The following is a 13,100-nucleotide window of genomic DNA, read 5'->3' as shown; positions in this document are numbered from 1 at the left end:
CTGCTCTCCACTTCCTGCTGAGGTTGTGTTAAATGCCCTGCAATGGAGAATAGCAAGATAACTTATATCATCAGATGTGATAGGCCATTGTGAAGCTATTAAAATGATATGGATAAAGACCATCCATTAACTTAGAAAATAGTCTGAAATGTAGTGTCGAACCGCAAAACAGTATGAGACCCTTGACAGATGCTGGTGGTAATTAAACAGAATCAACATAACTTTTGGATGTTTATTTTATGGTAGATGATCTTGGAGCAATGGGGATATTTGGCTTTATGAGCCAGGACAGACATGGTTCACGATCTCAGGGAATTTACTATAGGACAGCGGAGGAAGCTAGGACTAAATTATCATGCAAATGAGTGAATGACATACAGAATGCCACACAGTCTTGTAGAAGAAAGACATTTTGCATCAGACTGGGTGCCAGGAGACACCTCCTCAGAGCTGACACTCACATGGAGCTGTGCTTGGAACAGACTAACTCTTCAGCCTAAAATTCTCTCCTTGTTTCAGCCTCATTTTCCCCTCTCCCCTTTCCTCATTGTATTATGTTTGTAAAACAATGTAGCATTTTGTTTATCCTCTCTGACCCATGGGTGAAAGGGTCTGATGCTTTAGGGAACAGGGTGGTGACCAGGAAGGGAATTAGAGAGTCAACCCTGTGACTAGTAGAAGGCTGGTGCCACCCTCGTGTGTTGGTTCACTATCAGATCACCAAGCATTTAGCAAATTGCCTCTTTTGTTTATTGCCCAAGGGATGTGATAGAGATGTCATACCCTGGTGCTCACAGTTCCTCCAGCTGACGGAGGGAAGCTCATAGCTTGTACATCTCTGAGGGGCTTTCGGGGTGGAGACACAGGGTAGAAGGCATCGGCTGGTAGCACCTCAACTGGTTACCTTTATTTATTGTGCACTGACGATCGGCTCTGGGCAACCTTCAGTTAAGTACTCACTTGTGGGTCAGTAGCTCCGGTGGTTATTACAGTAGGATAAAGATTATACTAACTGCCTGATAGACGAATGAACAAATGAATGAATGAATGAATGAATGAATGAATGAACGAACCGGGGAGTTTCTTGTACTTGTAACCGTCTGGGGGACTTTGGACAGGACAGTGGTTGAGATTGCAGCTTCTTCAACTGGGACTTAAAGAGTTGTTACCCACAGAGAGGCCAAGATGAAGGCACAGGCAGAGGAGGGTGTAGGGCTGGCTGTCCCCTAGAGCTGTCAAGGAAATCCTCAGGGGTGGGGTGGTGGCAGCGAGCTAGAACTGGAGAGGACAGTAGAACTGTAATGCTCAGAGGTGACTGTGAGTCTGGGCAGCAGAGGTGGCCTTGGAACTGGTTTCAAATGATTGAGCCCCAGGTCACCAAATTTCTTTACGGGGCCAGGTCTAAGGAACAGCTGAACAGCCAACTCAAGCCTGGTGCAGGTGACCCCACGGAGTTGTTCAGGCAGCTAGTGCCCATGAAAGGAGCTGGACAGCGGCTGTAGGAAACTGGGAGTGGGGTGGCGTCTGAGTGTGCGGTGAGCATGGATGAGTACGTGTAAATGCGTGGGAGCGCAGGAGTGTGTGTGTGTATATGGGTAATCATGCATAAGTTGAGAGGTGTGTAGGTGTGTTAGACAACACAACGTGAACGTCTGCGTGTATGTGAAACTCATCTTCCGCTGTGCTGGCGGGGCTAACTCTGTAGCTGATGTCAAGAGAAGTGCCTGGAACCCATCTAGGTGAAAGCATTAGTCTGGTGGCCACACCCTTCTCTTCTCTTTCATATGAGGTTAGGTTGTCTTGAGGGCTGTCTGGGACTTCTGCACTTCATGGCATTCATCATGACACTTATCTTGTGACTACTAAGGGACTCCCCCCCCTCCTCAAGACTGGAAATGACTCCTTATGTCTTCTGGGTGTGCCCCCACCCCCAAAGCAGGAGTCTCACACCGTATTTAACTAGTCTCTCAAGGCTTAGCACAGGGTCTGGCTTATGTGTAGTGTTGATCGAGGTCCACAGGGAACAGTTAGGGTGAGAGTGAGAGCTCCTTCTCCCCATCTTCCTCTCATGCATTCTTGGTTTGCCTTTCAACTCTTCCTTTTGTGGCTATGGTAGCCTGTTGAGCTAGGATGTCATATTTAGCAAGCTGGATACAGGGCACCTGGTTTTTAATTAATTAATTATTAATTAACTTCATGTGTGTCAATGCATACACACACAAACACACACATGCTTGCCACATCAGGGGCATAGAGGTTAGAGGACAGCATTTGGAGCTGGGTTCCCCCTACTTGTTTTTAAGGCAGTGTCTCTCATTGATGCACCCGTGTTGAGTACTCTAGGCTTGCTGGCCTGTGAGCTTCTGGCTGATTCTCCTGTCTCTGCCAACCATCTCTCTGGAGGACAGCTGTGATTACAGATGTGTACCAGGCTGTGATTACAGATGTGCACCACACCGTCTGGCTTTTCACATGTGTGCTGGGGATTGAACTCAGTCTGTCAGGCTTGTGTGAAAAATATTTTCACTCACTCAGCCACTGCCCTGGCCTCAGCAATAATTATTTTGAAAAAACAAATAGTTTATATCAGAATTTATTTGCTATCAAAATTTATTTTATGTTTTTAGTATAAGTATATAATAGGTGCTAAGCTATTGGAGCTGGGCATGGTGACATGAGCCTATAACTTCAGGCTGAGGCAGGAGGATTGTGAGTTCTAGACCTATTTGGGCTACATTGTGAATTCCAGGCAAGCTTTGTACATAAAGACTCTGTTCCCTACCCACAAGGAAAACAAAACAAAACAAAACAAAACAAAACAAAACAAAACAACAGCAAAACAAAGCAAGCAAGCAAACAAACAAAAACCCACCAACGAAGCAATTTATATCCTAACTTCTCCAAAACTGTATGGGACATGAATTATTTGTATTTATCTGAAGTTAACCAGATGTCCTAGATTTCAATCTAGCAACCCTTCCTCTAAACTGAAAATGCTTTCAGGGCTGCTGATGGGGCTGGATCTGATGGGGAGAGAGTTGCTCTTCTCCGTTGTTGTGAGGTCAGCCTTATTAATAGTACGTGCCGACACTTGCCTGTCCACAGGAAGTGAAAAACCTCAATTGCTGGCCTTGAGTAGGTGAGAGAGGCCAATTGGGATGGGGTGCAGGTGGGGTTAACTGGCAGAAATGGGAACTAACAAAGACAGTTGACGTAGGTTTGGTTGCACTGTCGTATGCACACAGGTTTGGTTACACCTACACATGCACGACCGTAAACAAGTCTAGGCCTTTATTCAGTGATAGTTATGCTCTCCTGACGGTGTCGTACTTCGTCTTGCGAAATCCTAGAAGTGCCTGACAGGTAGGAGGCATTAGCTCTGCTTCTCAGGTGGCTGGGCCAGTGAAGACCGAGAAGTTTCTCCTAGGATGTCTGGCACATCTGGGAAACGTCAAAATCAGGGTAGGTATGGGCTAGTGCATGCTTGAAGCACAGCTGGCTTCCTTCTTCTAACTCAGCCCAGGCAGCAACCGAAGCGTGTGGTAAAGGAGACCTGTGGGAGGAATCAGGAGTCCCGTGTATCAACTGCAGTGAAGTCTTATTGAGATTCAGCTACATTTATCCATGCAATCTATCACATCAGTCATCTATCTGTCCATCCATCTGTCCACATTGCATCCCATCTGTCTTCCATCCCCCCTCCATTCGCTTATGGCGAAATAGAGGTATTCATCTGTCCCTTCCTTCCTCTGTCCCTCCCTCTCTCTCTTCTTCCCACTATGTCGAGTGCTGTGGTAATAGACCAAATAGCAGCCGGAGAGCTCTCCAGCTCATCTGGGGGTTACGTCACCTTTCTTTGTGGGCTAGACCACAAGCCCTTCTCAGCTTGATCTCTCAGTTGGCAGCTTGGGCAGGTCTGAGACTGATAAGAAGCTAGAGACTTCCTGTGATGACCCTTATCTTATTCTTCCATTCAGCCTGGAATGAACAACGTGTTAGACTACGGCCTGGACCGCGTGACCAATCCAAACGAAGTTAAGGTAAACCAGGTACGTTGGCTGCATTCTGAGGTTGGGAAGGTGTCCACACGTCTAGCTGCGTATGTGAGGGAATGTTATCTCTCCTTGGAGACTGCTGTTGATACCAGGGTCTGAAACATAGCTCTGTGGTATCAGAGTTTGGAGAAGAGGAGGCCACGGCAAGGGCCTTTGGTCTAGAGTGGTCCTGGTGAGTGAATGACGAGTGTAGCACAGGCCATGTGATGTCTGAGTCATTTCACACTTTGAAAACCTGGTGAGATTTCTCTACCCAGTGTGTCATTGTTGTGGCTTGGCCTCGAGGCATGAGTGGGGACCTGGAAGGGCATGTCTAGGTGGGAGGAAGATGGAACTGCCAAGGAGGAGGGAAAGGAACAGGATGGAGCTCGTAAGGTAGCACTGTGGTGTACAGAGACTTAGCATCTCCAGAGAGCATCATTAGGGGTGTCATTAAGACCCGTCTTTTGATACACTTAGGGCACGACAGCCAGCTTTCAGCTCACTGTTCTCCCAGCAGCCTCTTCCACGCTTTCTTGTCAGATAGCAGATCAGTGCCAAGGTCTTGTAGGCTCAGTTGCTATGGAGACGGAATCATCGAGTAAAACTCAGAACCCGGGTGGGAGAGGTTTTTTATTTTATTTTTTTATTTTTTAATGGATAATGTACTGCTGTGGAAACCTCTCTCCTGTGGGAGGAGGGGGAAGTGGAGGCAGCACGCTCCTCACTGGCTCTGAGGTGGGCGGGGCTCATCACCGGCTCTGCTGTGGGCGGGGTGTGGGGGCTGACTGAGGCTCAGCTAGGGGTACACGGAGCGTGTGGAGGTTAGAACACGACCTTTACTGAGTCAGTTTGGGAGAGTGGACATAGAACTGTGCTGTTCCGTCCATGCTGTGGATGGATGACTCCCGAGGAGTGCGGCCAATAGTCCTTCTCACCAAGGAAGCATCTTCATGCCACCGGAAGGAGGCAGCTTTGCCGTCTAGCCTTCAAAAACCTGGGTGTGCCAGCTGCTGGCAATGCTCTGAGCAGGGAAGTAGAGGATAGACTGGGTGGGAGGCAGAGCGCAGACACGCAGTGGTGGGTTCTGCGTGGGCTGTGGGTCGTCATTGCTGTACACTCACACCTCTCTCTCTCTCTCTCTCTCTCTCTCTCTCTCTCTCTCTCTCTCTCTCTCTCTCTCTCTCTCTCTCTCTCCTTTTCTTTCACCAGCTCTCTTTCTCTTCTGTGTGCGCACACTGGCCATTGTGGAGCAGTAAGAAGAAATAGCACGCAAGCTGCCCTCCCCTCTCCAGCTGCACAGTGCCCACCACATCCCCTGTGCAGGAAGGGGCTGCGGCTGGGGCTGCGGGCTGCGGGCTGGGGCTGGGGCTGGGGCTGGGGCCTGGGGGCTGGGGGCTGGGGGCTGGGGGCTGGGGGCTGGGGGCTGGGGCTGGGGCTGGGGCTGGGTGTCATGGCAGCGTTTCTCACATCCAGGCTATCCTATTTCTTACTCTTCTTGCCCTGAGAGGAGAGGGTCACAGAGAGCTTGGAGCATCTTTCATGAGGCCTTAGGAAGGCAACGGTTCAGATAACACACAGTGTAGAGAACAAGGTCATTATTGAGAAGAAGGAAATTCTTAACCTCTGTTGTCCCTAAACAGAGGCAAAAGCCCATTGAGCATGAAAATGGAAGCTGTGAGGCCAGCAGGTGTCCAGGGCCTCAGGCTTCACCAGACAATGGCTACTGGTTGGTAAGGCTACCAGCCCTGGGAGGATCTAGTCTCACCTAGGAGCTAGCTTTAGTATATATTTTTTCTTTTCAGTTCTTATACCTTGAGGGCATACAAAAGGTCAAGTATGTATGTCTCCCAACTACCCTGTTTCATTCCAAAGAATATTTGGCCTTACAAGGAAAGCCCTGAATAGGCTGGGCACTGGTAAGCCCTGTCTCATTCTGGACTGAGCATAGTTTCCTCCAGGCCAGGACAGGTTACACTGCCATCTAGTGGTACTCATGGTTGGGTCACACTGTTACCCAATGAGGAGGGGCAACACTTAATGCTGAACAGAGAGAGGTAGGCCCGAGGACAGAACCTAACTCTACTACTTTTGGCCAGGCTCCCAAGCCTTTCAGAACTCGAGTGTCCTAATGTATTTCTTTTTATTTCCTACATCTTGAGTTTCAGTTGCTACACCTAACGTTGGTTCCTTAGGGGATTAATTAAGACCATTTGTAGAAATGTCCAGGGCGATATACAACCTGTGAGACGCTCTCTGTAAGGGTAGTTGTTACTGTTATCATTAGAACATCTCATTATATTATGAAGAGATGGGTTATGGGGTCTCGCCTTTTACTTAGGTCTTTATTATTCATTTTAGTTTTGATTAAGTTTTAAAGTTATCGTACAGAGCGATGGGTTTTATTATGACATTTCCATATATACATTATATATGGGATATATGTATGTGGAATATATATATATGTTATATATATATATATATGTATATATATATATATATATCCTTATACTATGTTCTTATACATCACCTCTCCTACCCTTCGATCTCCTTTGCCCATTTCTTACTGGTCCCCTTCCTCTACCAAACGGTGCCCCTCTGTGCTTTCGCATCCTTACAGACCTCTGCCCCTATTTTGGGGATGGATTTAGGCCACTCTGTCCTTATACCTTCTCATGCTTCTACCCTGAGAGGGGGTGGGGGAGGTACAAGGGGAAAGTCACACCGTCCCATCCTCTCTGCTTCTAGTTGAATAATCTGTCGTGGGAGCAGCATAGGTCACATGGGTGTGCATGCTAGTCTTTGAGAATAAGGCAGAAATGTGGCTCTCGGGTATTAGATGCCGTGGGTTGCTAGACACTCAGCCCAGAGTCTTCACCCTTGTGTTCCTTCCGACAGAGACTGCTTTCTTCCCGTGGCTCTGGGTGTGATGGTAGCTAGCTAAGGACAGTGTGACCATAATGTGCACTGGTGTCTCCAGTGCCATGCGTGGGGAGAGAGAGTGTTCCTCACCTAGCCCTGGCTCAGAGACTCACTTGCACTGAAGGAGGCACAGAACGATGAGGCCATCCCTGTGAGTGGCTGAAGCTGGTCACAGGGAGGGAAAACTCACGTAAAGACACACGGCTTGGACATAGTGAATTTGGGATGGGAACCACCAGACCCCCTCCAAGTCCTGCCTGGTGGGCTCCGATGCCCAGCATGTGGGTTTTAAAAGAGGCTTTATTGAGGTCTTGACATAATATCAGTTTTATTTCTCATATGACAAAACCAAAAACAGAGAAATCTAGCTCTTTGTCCAAGGCTAGGGTTGTAATACAGAACTTAGGTCACCTAGCCCAAGTACCTCATCCAGCTCCTCCCATCACTTAGTCCAAGTACTGCATCCAACTCTCATCACCCAGCACAAGTACTGCATCCAACTCCCATCACCCAGCACAAGTACTGCATCCAGCTCCTCCCATCACCCAGTCCAAATACCTTATCCAGCTCCTCCCATCACCTAGCCCGAGTACCTCATCCAGCTCTTCCCATCACTCAGTCCAAGTACTGCATCCAACTCCCATCACCCAGCCCAAGTACCTCATCCAGCTCCTCCCATCACTTAGTCCAAGTACTGCATCCAACTCTCATCACCCAGCACAAGTACTGCATCCAACTCCCATCACCCAGCCCAAGTACCTCATCTAGCTCCTTCCATCACCCAGTGCAAGTACTGCATCCAAGATCACCAGTAGGTAGGGTGCCTGATGCCAGCACCAAAGTTCTCATTCTCAGAATGGCCTTGGCTGATTTAATTAATGTTCTATTGCCGTCTTAAAGTTCTCTCGGGGTTGGCTGTGCAAACTTGGTGGTGTGTGCTTGTCATTTCAGCACTAGGGAGGCAGAGACAGGAGGGTTCTGGATCTCATTGGCAAGCCAGGCTATAAAAATCCATGTCTTAAAAAAAAAATCAAGGTGGTTGGCACTTGAGGGATGACACTTGAAGTTGACCTTTGGCCTTCACACACACACACACACACACACACACACACACACTTTGCTGTGTTTGCCTGGAGAAGAAGCATTTTTATTTTACGCTTGGCCCTTCAAGCTGTGAGTGAGCTATCCTGCCTCGCCTCTCGGTGCTCAGGAAGTACCAAGTAGACAAATGTCTGCTCAGATGATCGCTGCCTCAGATCCCGGATCCTCCGACAGCTGCCCGCTCTCCCTTTCTCTGTGTACATTGCACTAACAACTTCAGTTTCTGGGTTTTCCTGTTTGTAATCTCTGCCCCACTCCCACCCCTCCAGTGCCTGGCCCGGTCCTCACCGTCCTCTCCCTCTCGGCCAGTGTTCCATATCATGTCTGTTTGCAGACTCCTACCAGGATCCCTCACCCCTAGGTCTCTGCTTCTCTGTCTTCTGGCTTCTCTCTTGTCTCTGGCAGGGACCCAGTGCTTCTCAGGTATAGCTCTGACCCCTCTAGTCATCCCTGGCAATTCGTTCCCAACCTCTGAGGGCCACAAGATGTATAAACAAGTCTGTCTCTATTTGGGAAATCCCCACAAGAAGAAAATAACAAGTTGTTAAGAATTTCAGGAATGGAGAGTTGTCAGAGTCTTCAGGCAGAATATTCGTAGTGTGGGGAAGGGTATCCCTTTAGTCAATTGGGAGTATGGAAATGGCTTCAGTCTAGGAGAGCCCATAATCAAGAGACAGGTAGCCATATGTGTTAATTTCTAGAGTTAGAAAAAAAAAAGATTGCTTCATCCTATTCTGTCACCAGGTGGTTTTCTCTGAACTGCAGAGTGTGTGGGCGTGTATATTTTCAATAACTTTAGCATGATGTTTTTTATGACCTTTTGGCTAAGTAATAATAATATTGATAGAGGGTTTGCAAGTTTAGCAAACAAAAAAAAAAAAGGATTCCTAGTTAAATTTGAATTTCAGATAAACAGTGATGATGTCTTTAAGTATAAATATGTCCTGACTATTGCCTGGTATAGTATTTCCTCTTGTAATAAGAGTTGACATCACACCCCGCATATGTTTTGTTCGGCATCAGTATGTTTAACCCTCATTAATGGCCATTATATTTCTGCAGAATGCCAACTGCCTATGTGAATTATCCCACTTAGCCCCTCTATTTTCCTCTTATAAATGAGAAACAAAAGGCTTTGAGATGCCAAAAAAAAAAAAAAGGAAAACCCACCTGTTCAAGATCATATAGCCAAAAACATACAAAGCCAAGATTTCAGCTTTTGCCTGGACCCAAAGCCCACATGCTTCCTCCATTCACAGGTCAGATTTGCCCTTTAGAAAAGTCTAGAACCTTTTCAAAGTGCTGCCTCATTTTGCACACATTTCATTATGTATATGTCCCAGTATGCACATAGGGTACACATGTGTCACTCCTGAGGTGACTAATCCCATGGACAAGTATGTGTAAAGCCAGAATTAAAAGCTGAGATTTGACAAGCCAAGATAGACATTAGGATGCCTGGGCTTCAGCTGGATCCTGTCTTCTATTGAGCATCCCCAACACAAAGGTCTTCTAGATCTGAAAGGTAGAGTACCAACATGATGGCATGGGTGGAAGAGCTTACACCTAGAAGCTTTGTCTGGGCTGGATATGGTATACATGTCCTAAATCCCAGTATTCTACAAGGTTGAAGGCAGCATGGTCTACATAGCAAGTTCCAGTTCAGCCATGGATATATCATAGGACCCTGTCTCAAAACATACAAAGTTTGTTTTATGCATAAAATTATTGAAACTACCCTGTGAAATTATGCTCAGGTTATGTGCAGAAGGTACAGATGAAGTATAAATTGATTTTCTGGTTAGACTTGGGTCCCATCCTCTAGATTTCATGTCTGGGTAAATTCCCAAAGATCTGATAAAAAAAAAAAATCTGAAGTCAGGAATGCTTACAGTTTGGGTTAGAGTGTGCAATCCCTACCCCACACTAAAGAGCACATTGAAGGCTGGACCCTAGAAAATGACTGGTAGTTCTGGGAACCCCAAGAAAGAAAAAAAATAGTCACACCAGGGGCAGAGTCCTGAAAAGATAGTAAAAGCAAAGTGAATGAGATGTAAAAATAATGAAAAGTCTGAGGATGGAGACGGTGGCCTCATGGGCAAATACGTGAATCCATGGGGAGATCAGCAGAAGTAGAAACAAGCGTGTGCACATGGTTGCCACATCCAACAGCTCCCTGTAGGGCCTAGAGAATGACAGGACAGCCAGAGTCCTGCTCCTTTCTTCTATGTTTGTGCACCGAGCCCCTGGATCCCAGGGCTGGCTGTAGAGCATCAGAGGATGGGCAGCTTGATGTGGGTCCTAGGTTCTCTGAGTGATGGTGTCTAAGATACTGGCCACCGAGTATAGAACTAGCTGTGGATCGGTCTTTACATCATTATGGTAACGAGTTGTGTTTCGATCTCATCTAATGGCTGAGGCTTTTGATCTCTTTGTGTTAATTATAAATTAAAAGGCCGGACAGCCACTCCATCCTTCAGCATCCCTAGCGCAAGGCAAAGGCAGGCTGTGGTGCAGAGACCAGGCGAGGTGGAGAGGGGCAATAGACCCAGTGACTTTCTGTCTCTCATGGCTCACTCCTCAGCCTTGCCTATAGCAGAGGTGCATTTGAGTTTTGGTTGGGCCAATGATGAGCCAACAGCTTTTGTGGCAGGGTATTAGTACCAACACCTGTCCAGAACCTTGGTCTCCTCAGCATGGAATCAGCCATAAAATCTTTCCCCTTTAAGCTTTTAATAGTTCAAAGGAAGCATGAATTGCTTTGTGTTTGCTGAAGGGCAATTACTGTATGAGAGTGCAGCTCCTCTTTCAGCAGAGGTCCTAGGCCGTTAGATACTATTCCGAGTGTCTATTTCAGCATCTAACAGAGGCATCTGATTATACTAGATCTGAATTCAAGTGTACTCCACTCCTAGGGTTCCTTTCTATCTGGAATGTATGTCTTCTAAAACAAAGCCCTATGTTGAGAGAGTACAGGGTCAAGGGTAAGTGTGATTGATCTCCAAGACTCTACATCAATCTACGGGTTGCGACCCCTTTGTGGGGGGTGGGGTGTTGTCAAATGACTCTTCCACAGCAGTTGAATATCAAATATCCTGTATATCAGATATTTACATTACAATTCATAATAATAGCAAAATTACATTATGAAGTAGCAACAAAAACAGTTTTGTTGGGTTAATGGTGTGTGGGTCCTGAGTCTGTCTCGGCATGGGGCTAGGGCCACTCCTGGAGACAGAGGTGCAGGAAGTTTGACTGTGCTCTCCCCTGCACCAGGCAGGCATTGGGTTATGTGAAGCCACGGAACCCGCTCCTGGGTGAGGGAGTGCAGTCTGAGGTCTCCAATGACTGCCAGAGTTGGCTGGGGGTTCCCTGGGCCTAAAGGTAGCCAGAAACTGGCTGGTTCTCAGGCTCTTGGGCCTCTAGGTGCTGCTAGAAGCCACAGAAGAGTGGAGAATGAAGTGGGGGCATACAGGCTGGATTGGCCTTCAGCTGAAGGGGAGAGGGAGAGAGAAGCTCCGGCTGTGTCCTGTGGGGATAAGAGTTCTTGGTCCCAGAGGCTCGCTTGGCTTGGTCATGGTTGGCTCAGCTTGCTTGCTTGGGTTGGTGGTCTCCATGACTGGGAACACAGAGAGTTCTTCTGAGGGAGATTAGGTGGTGGCTCTGTGGATGAAGGCCTGCTCCACTGTTCCCCACGGTGGATGCTGAAGAAGAGAAACAGTCCATGGTCTTAAGCTGTTAATTGTCATGGCAGAAAGTAGATGAAAACTGTACCTCAGTTTCCTCAGGGCAGGCCTGAGGTTAAATACTGTTTGCAGGGAGGAGAGTCTGGGATGGAATGTTTAATTGGCTACGCCCCTCTGGCCTTAAGGTTTCTCATTAATATGGAGATCTGTCTTGAGGCTCTGTGGCCTGTAGTAACACCCTCTACCTGTGGAAGGTCTAGGGGGCGTTGCCCTACACGACTGAAGGACCCAAATCTATGGGGACTGCGGCCTCGTGTCAGGAGCCTGGAGTCTGGGAGCATGGCGAAACACATGCCGTCCCTTGCAGGGGACCCTGTGGGGTCTTCAGTGGTTTCTAGCTGGTGCTCAACCAGAAACCAGGCTGCCTTTCATGGTCCTACACAATTTTATGGTTGGGGGTGGGGGTCACCACACCATGAGGAACCGTATTAAAGGGTCCCAGCAACAGAAAGGTTGAGAACCACTGCTTTAGGCTGTCTGCTGAGTCTTTCCAGATGTTTAAGAGGAAGCTTATAAAATCTTTCTAAGCTCCCAAGCACACTGGAGCCGTCATCGAGTTGGTGTTTGTCAAGGATCTGCCCTGTGTTAGGCAAGATTCTAAAGGAAGTGCCTGTGTTCTGAGGGCGCCATTTACATTGTACAATATAGTCACATAAGTAAAATTTGTGACGATCACAATCTGTGAAAGGGAAGGTCAGATATGGCAGTAAAATAACTATACCCCCACCCCACCCCCTGCCTTGGGCGGCTGCAGTAACAATCCGTAGATTTCTTGTGAAAAGCAACGGGCTAAAAGCACAATGAGTCAGAACAATATCCTGTACGAATGAGAGAGGAGAGATGTGTTCTTGACATCCCATATTGGCTCCTGGGAGATCCTGTACCTCTGAGCCAATGAAACACTGGCTCCTTTTGCGATGTCTGAGGAAAAGTGGGGTCCTTCTAACACATGTGACCCTATTCCTAATGAAGATTTGGTTTAACTCAGCAACATCAATCTTAGGCAGGCAGGAATTATGAGGCTCAGCTTGCAGGATTAGAGTCAGCAAATAACCCTTGGACATAACCACATCTCAGAAAACCAAGACTGAATTTCCCACAGCCTCAACCTTCAAGGATTGCATGGGACAGAGAGGTGGACCTAAGAAAGTTCCTGTGGCTTGTAGACTGGGAGGGAGATTTCAGCTGGAGAAAGACAGGGAAGCCTGCCTTGGAGACATCCTTTCTTTTTGTATTTACTCAGAAAGTCCAGAGAGAGAGAGAGAGAGAGAGAGAGAGAGAGAGAGAGAGAGAGAGA

The 13,100-nt window shown here is 47.4% G+C and overlaps 1 protein-coding gene across 1 annotated transcript in view; it reads left to right on the top strand.

Moving 5' to 3' along the window:
* The window catches only part of Rgs9 (regulator of G protein signaling 9), a 66,572-nt gene that overhangs the window by 29,838 nt on the left and 23,634 nt on the right, over nucleotides 1-13,100 (top strand). Inside the window, exons 9-11 of the mRNA XM_028761289.1 lie at nucleotides 3,978-4,049; nucleotides 5,247-5,289; nucleotides 12,332-12,392. Coding sequence (XP_028617122.1) covers nucleotides 3,978-4,049; nucleotides 5,247-5,289; nucleotides 12,332-12,392 — 176 coding nt within the window. The remainder of the gene's footprint in view (nucleotides 1-3,977; nucleotides 4,050-5,246; nucleotides 5,290-12,331; nucleotides 12,393-13,100) is intronic.

The sequence above is a fragment of the Grammomys surdaster genome, unplaced genomic scaffold (genome assembly GCF_004785775.1).
Source record: "Grammomys surdaster isolate TR1022 unplaced genomic scaffold, NIH_TR_1.0 126906, whole genome shotgun sequence".
Classification (NCBI taxonomy): Eukaryota; Metazoa; Chordata; class Mammalia; order Rodentia; family Muridae; genus Grammomys; species Grammomys surdaster.
Note: the sequence above shows the minus strand (reverse complement) of the source record. Positions and strands in the feature narration are given on the sequence as shown.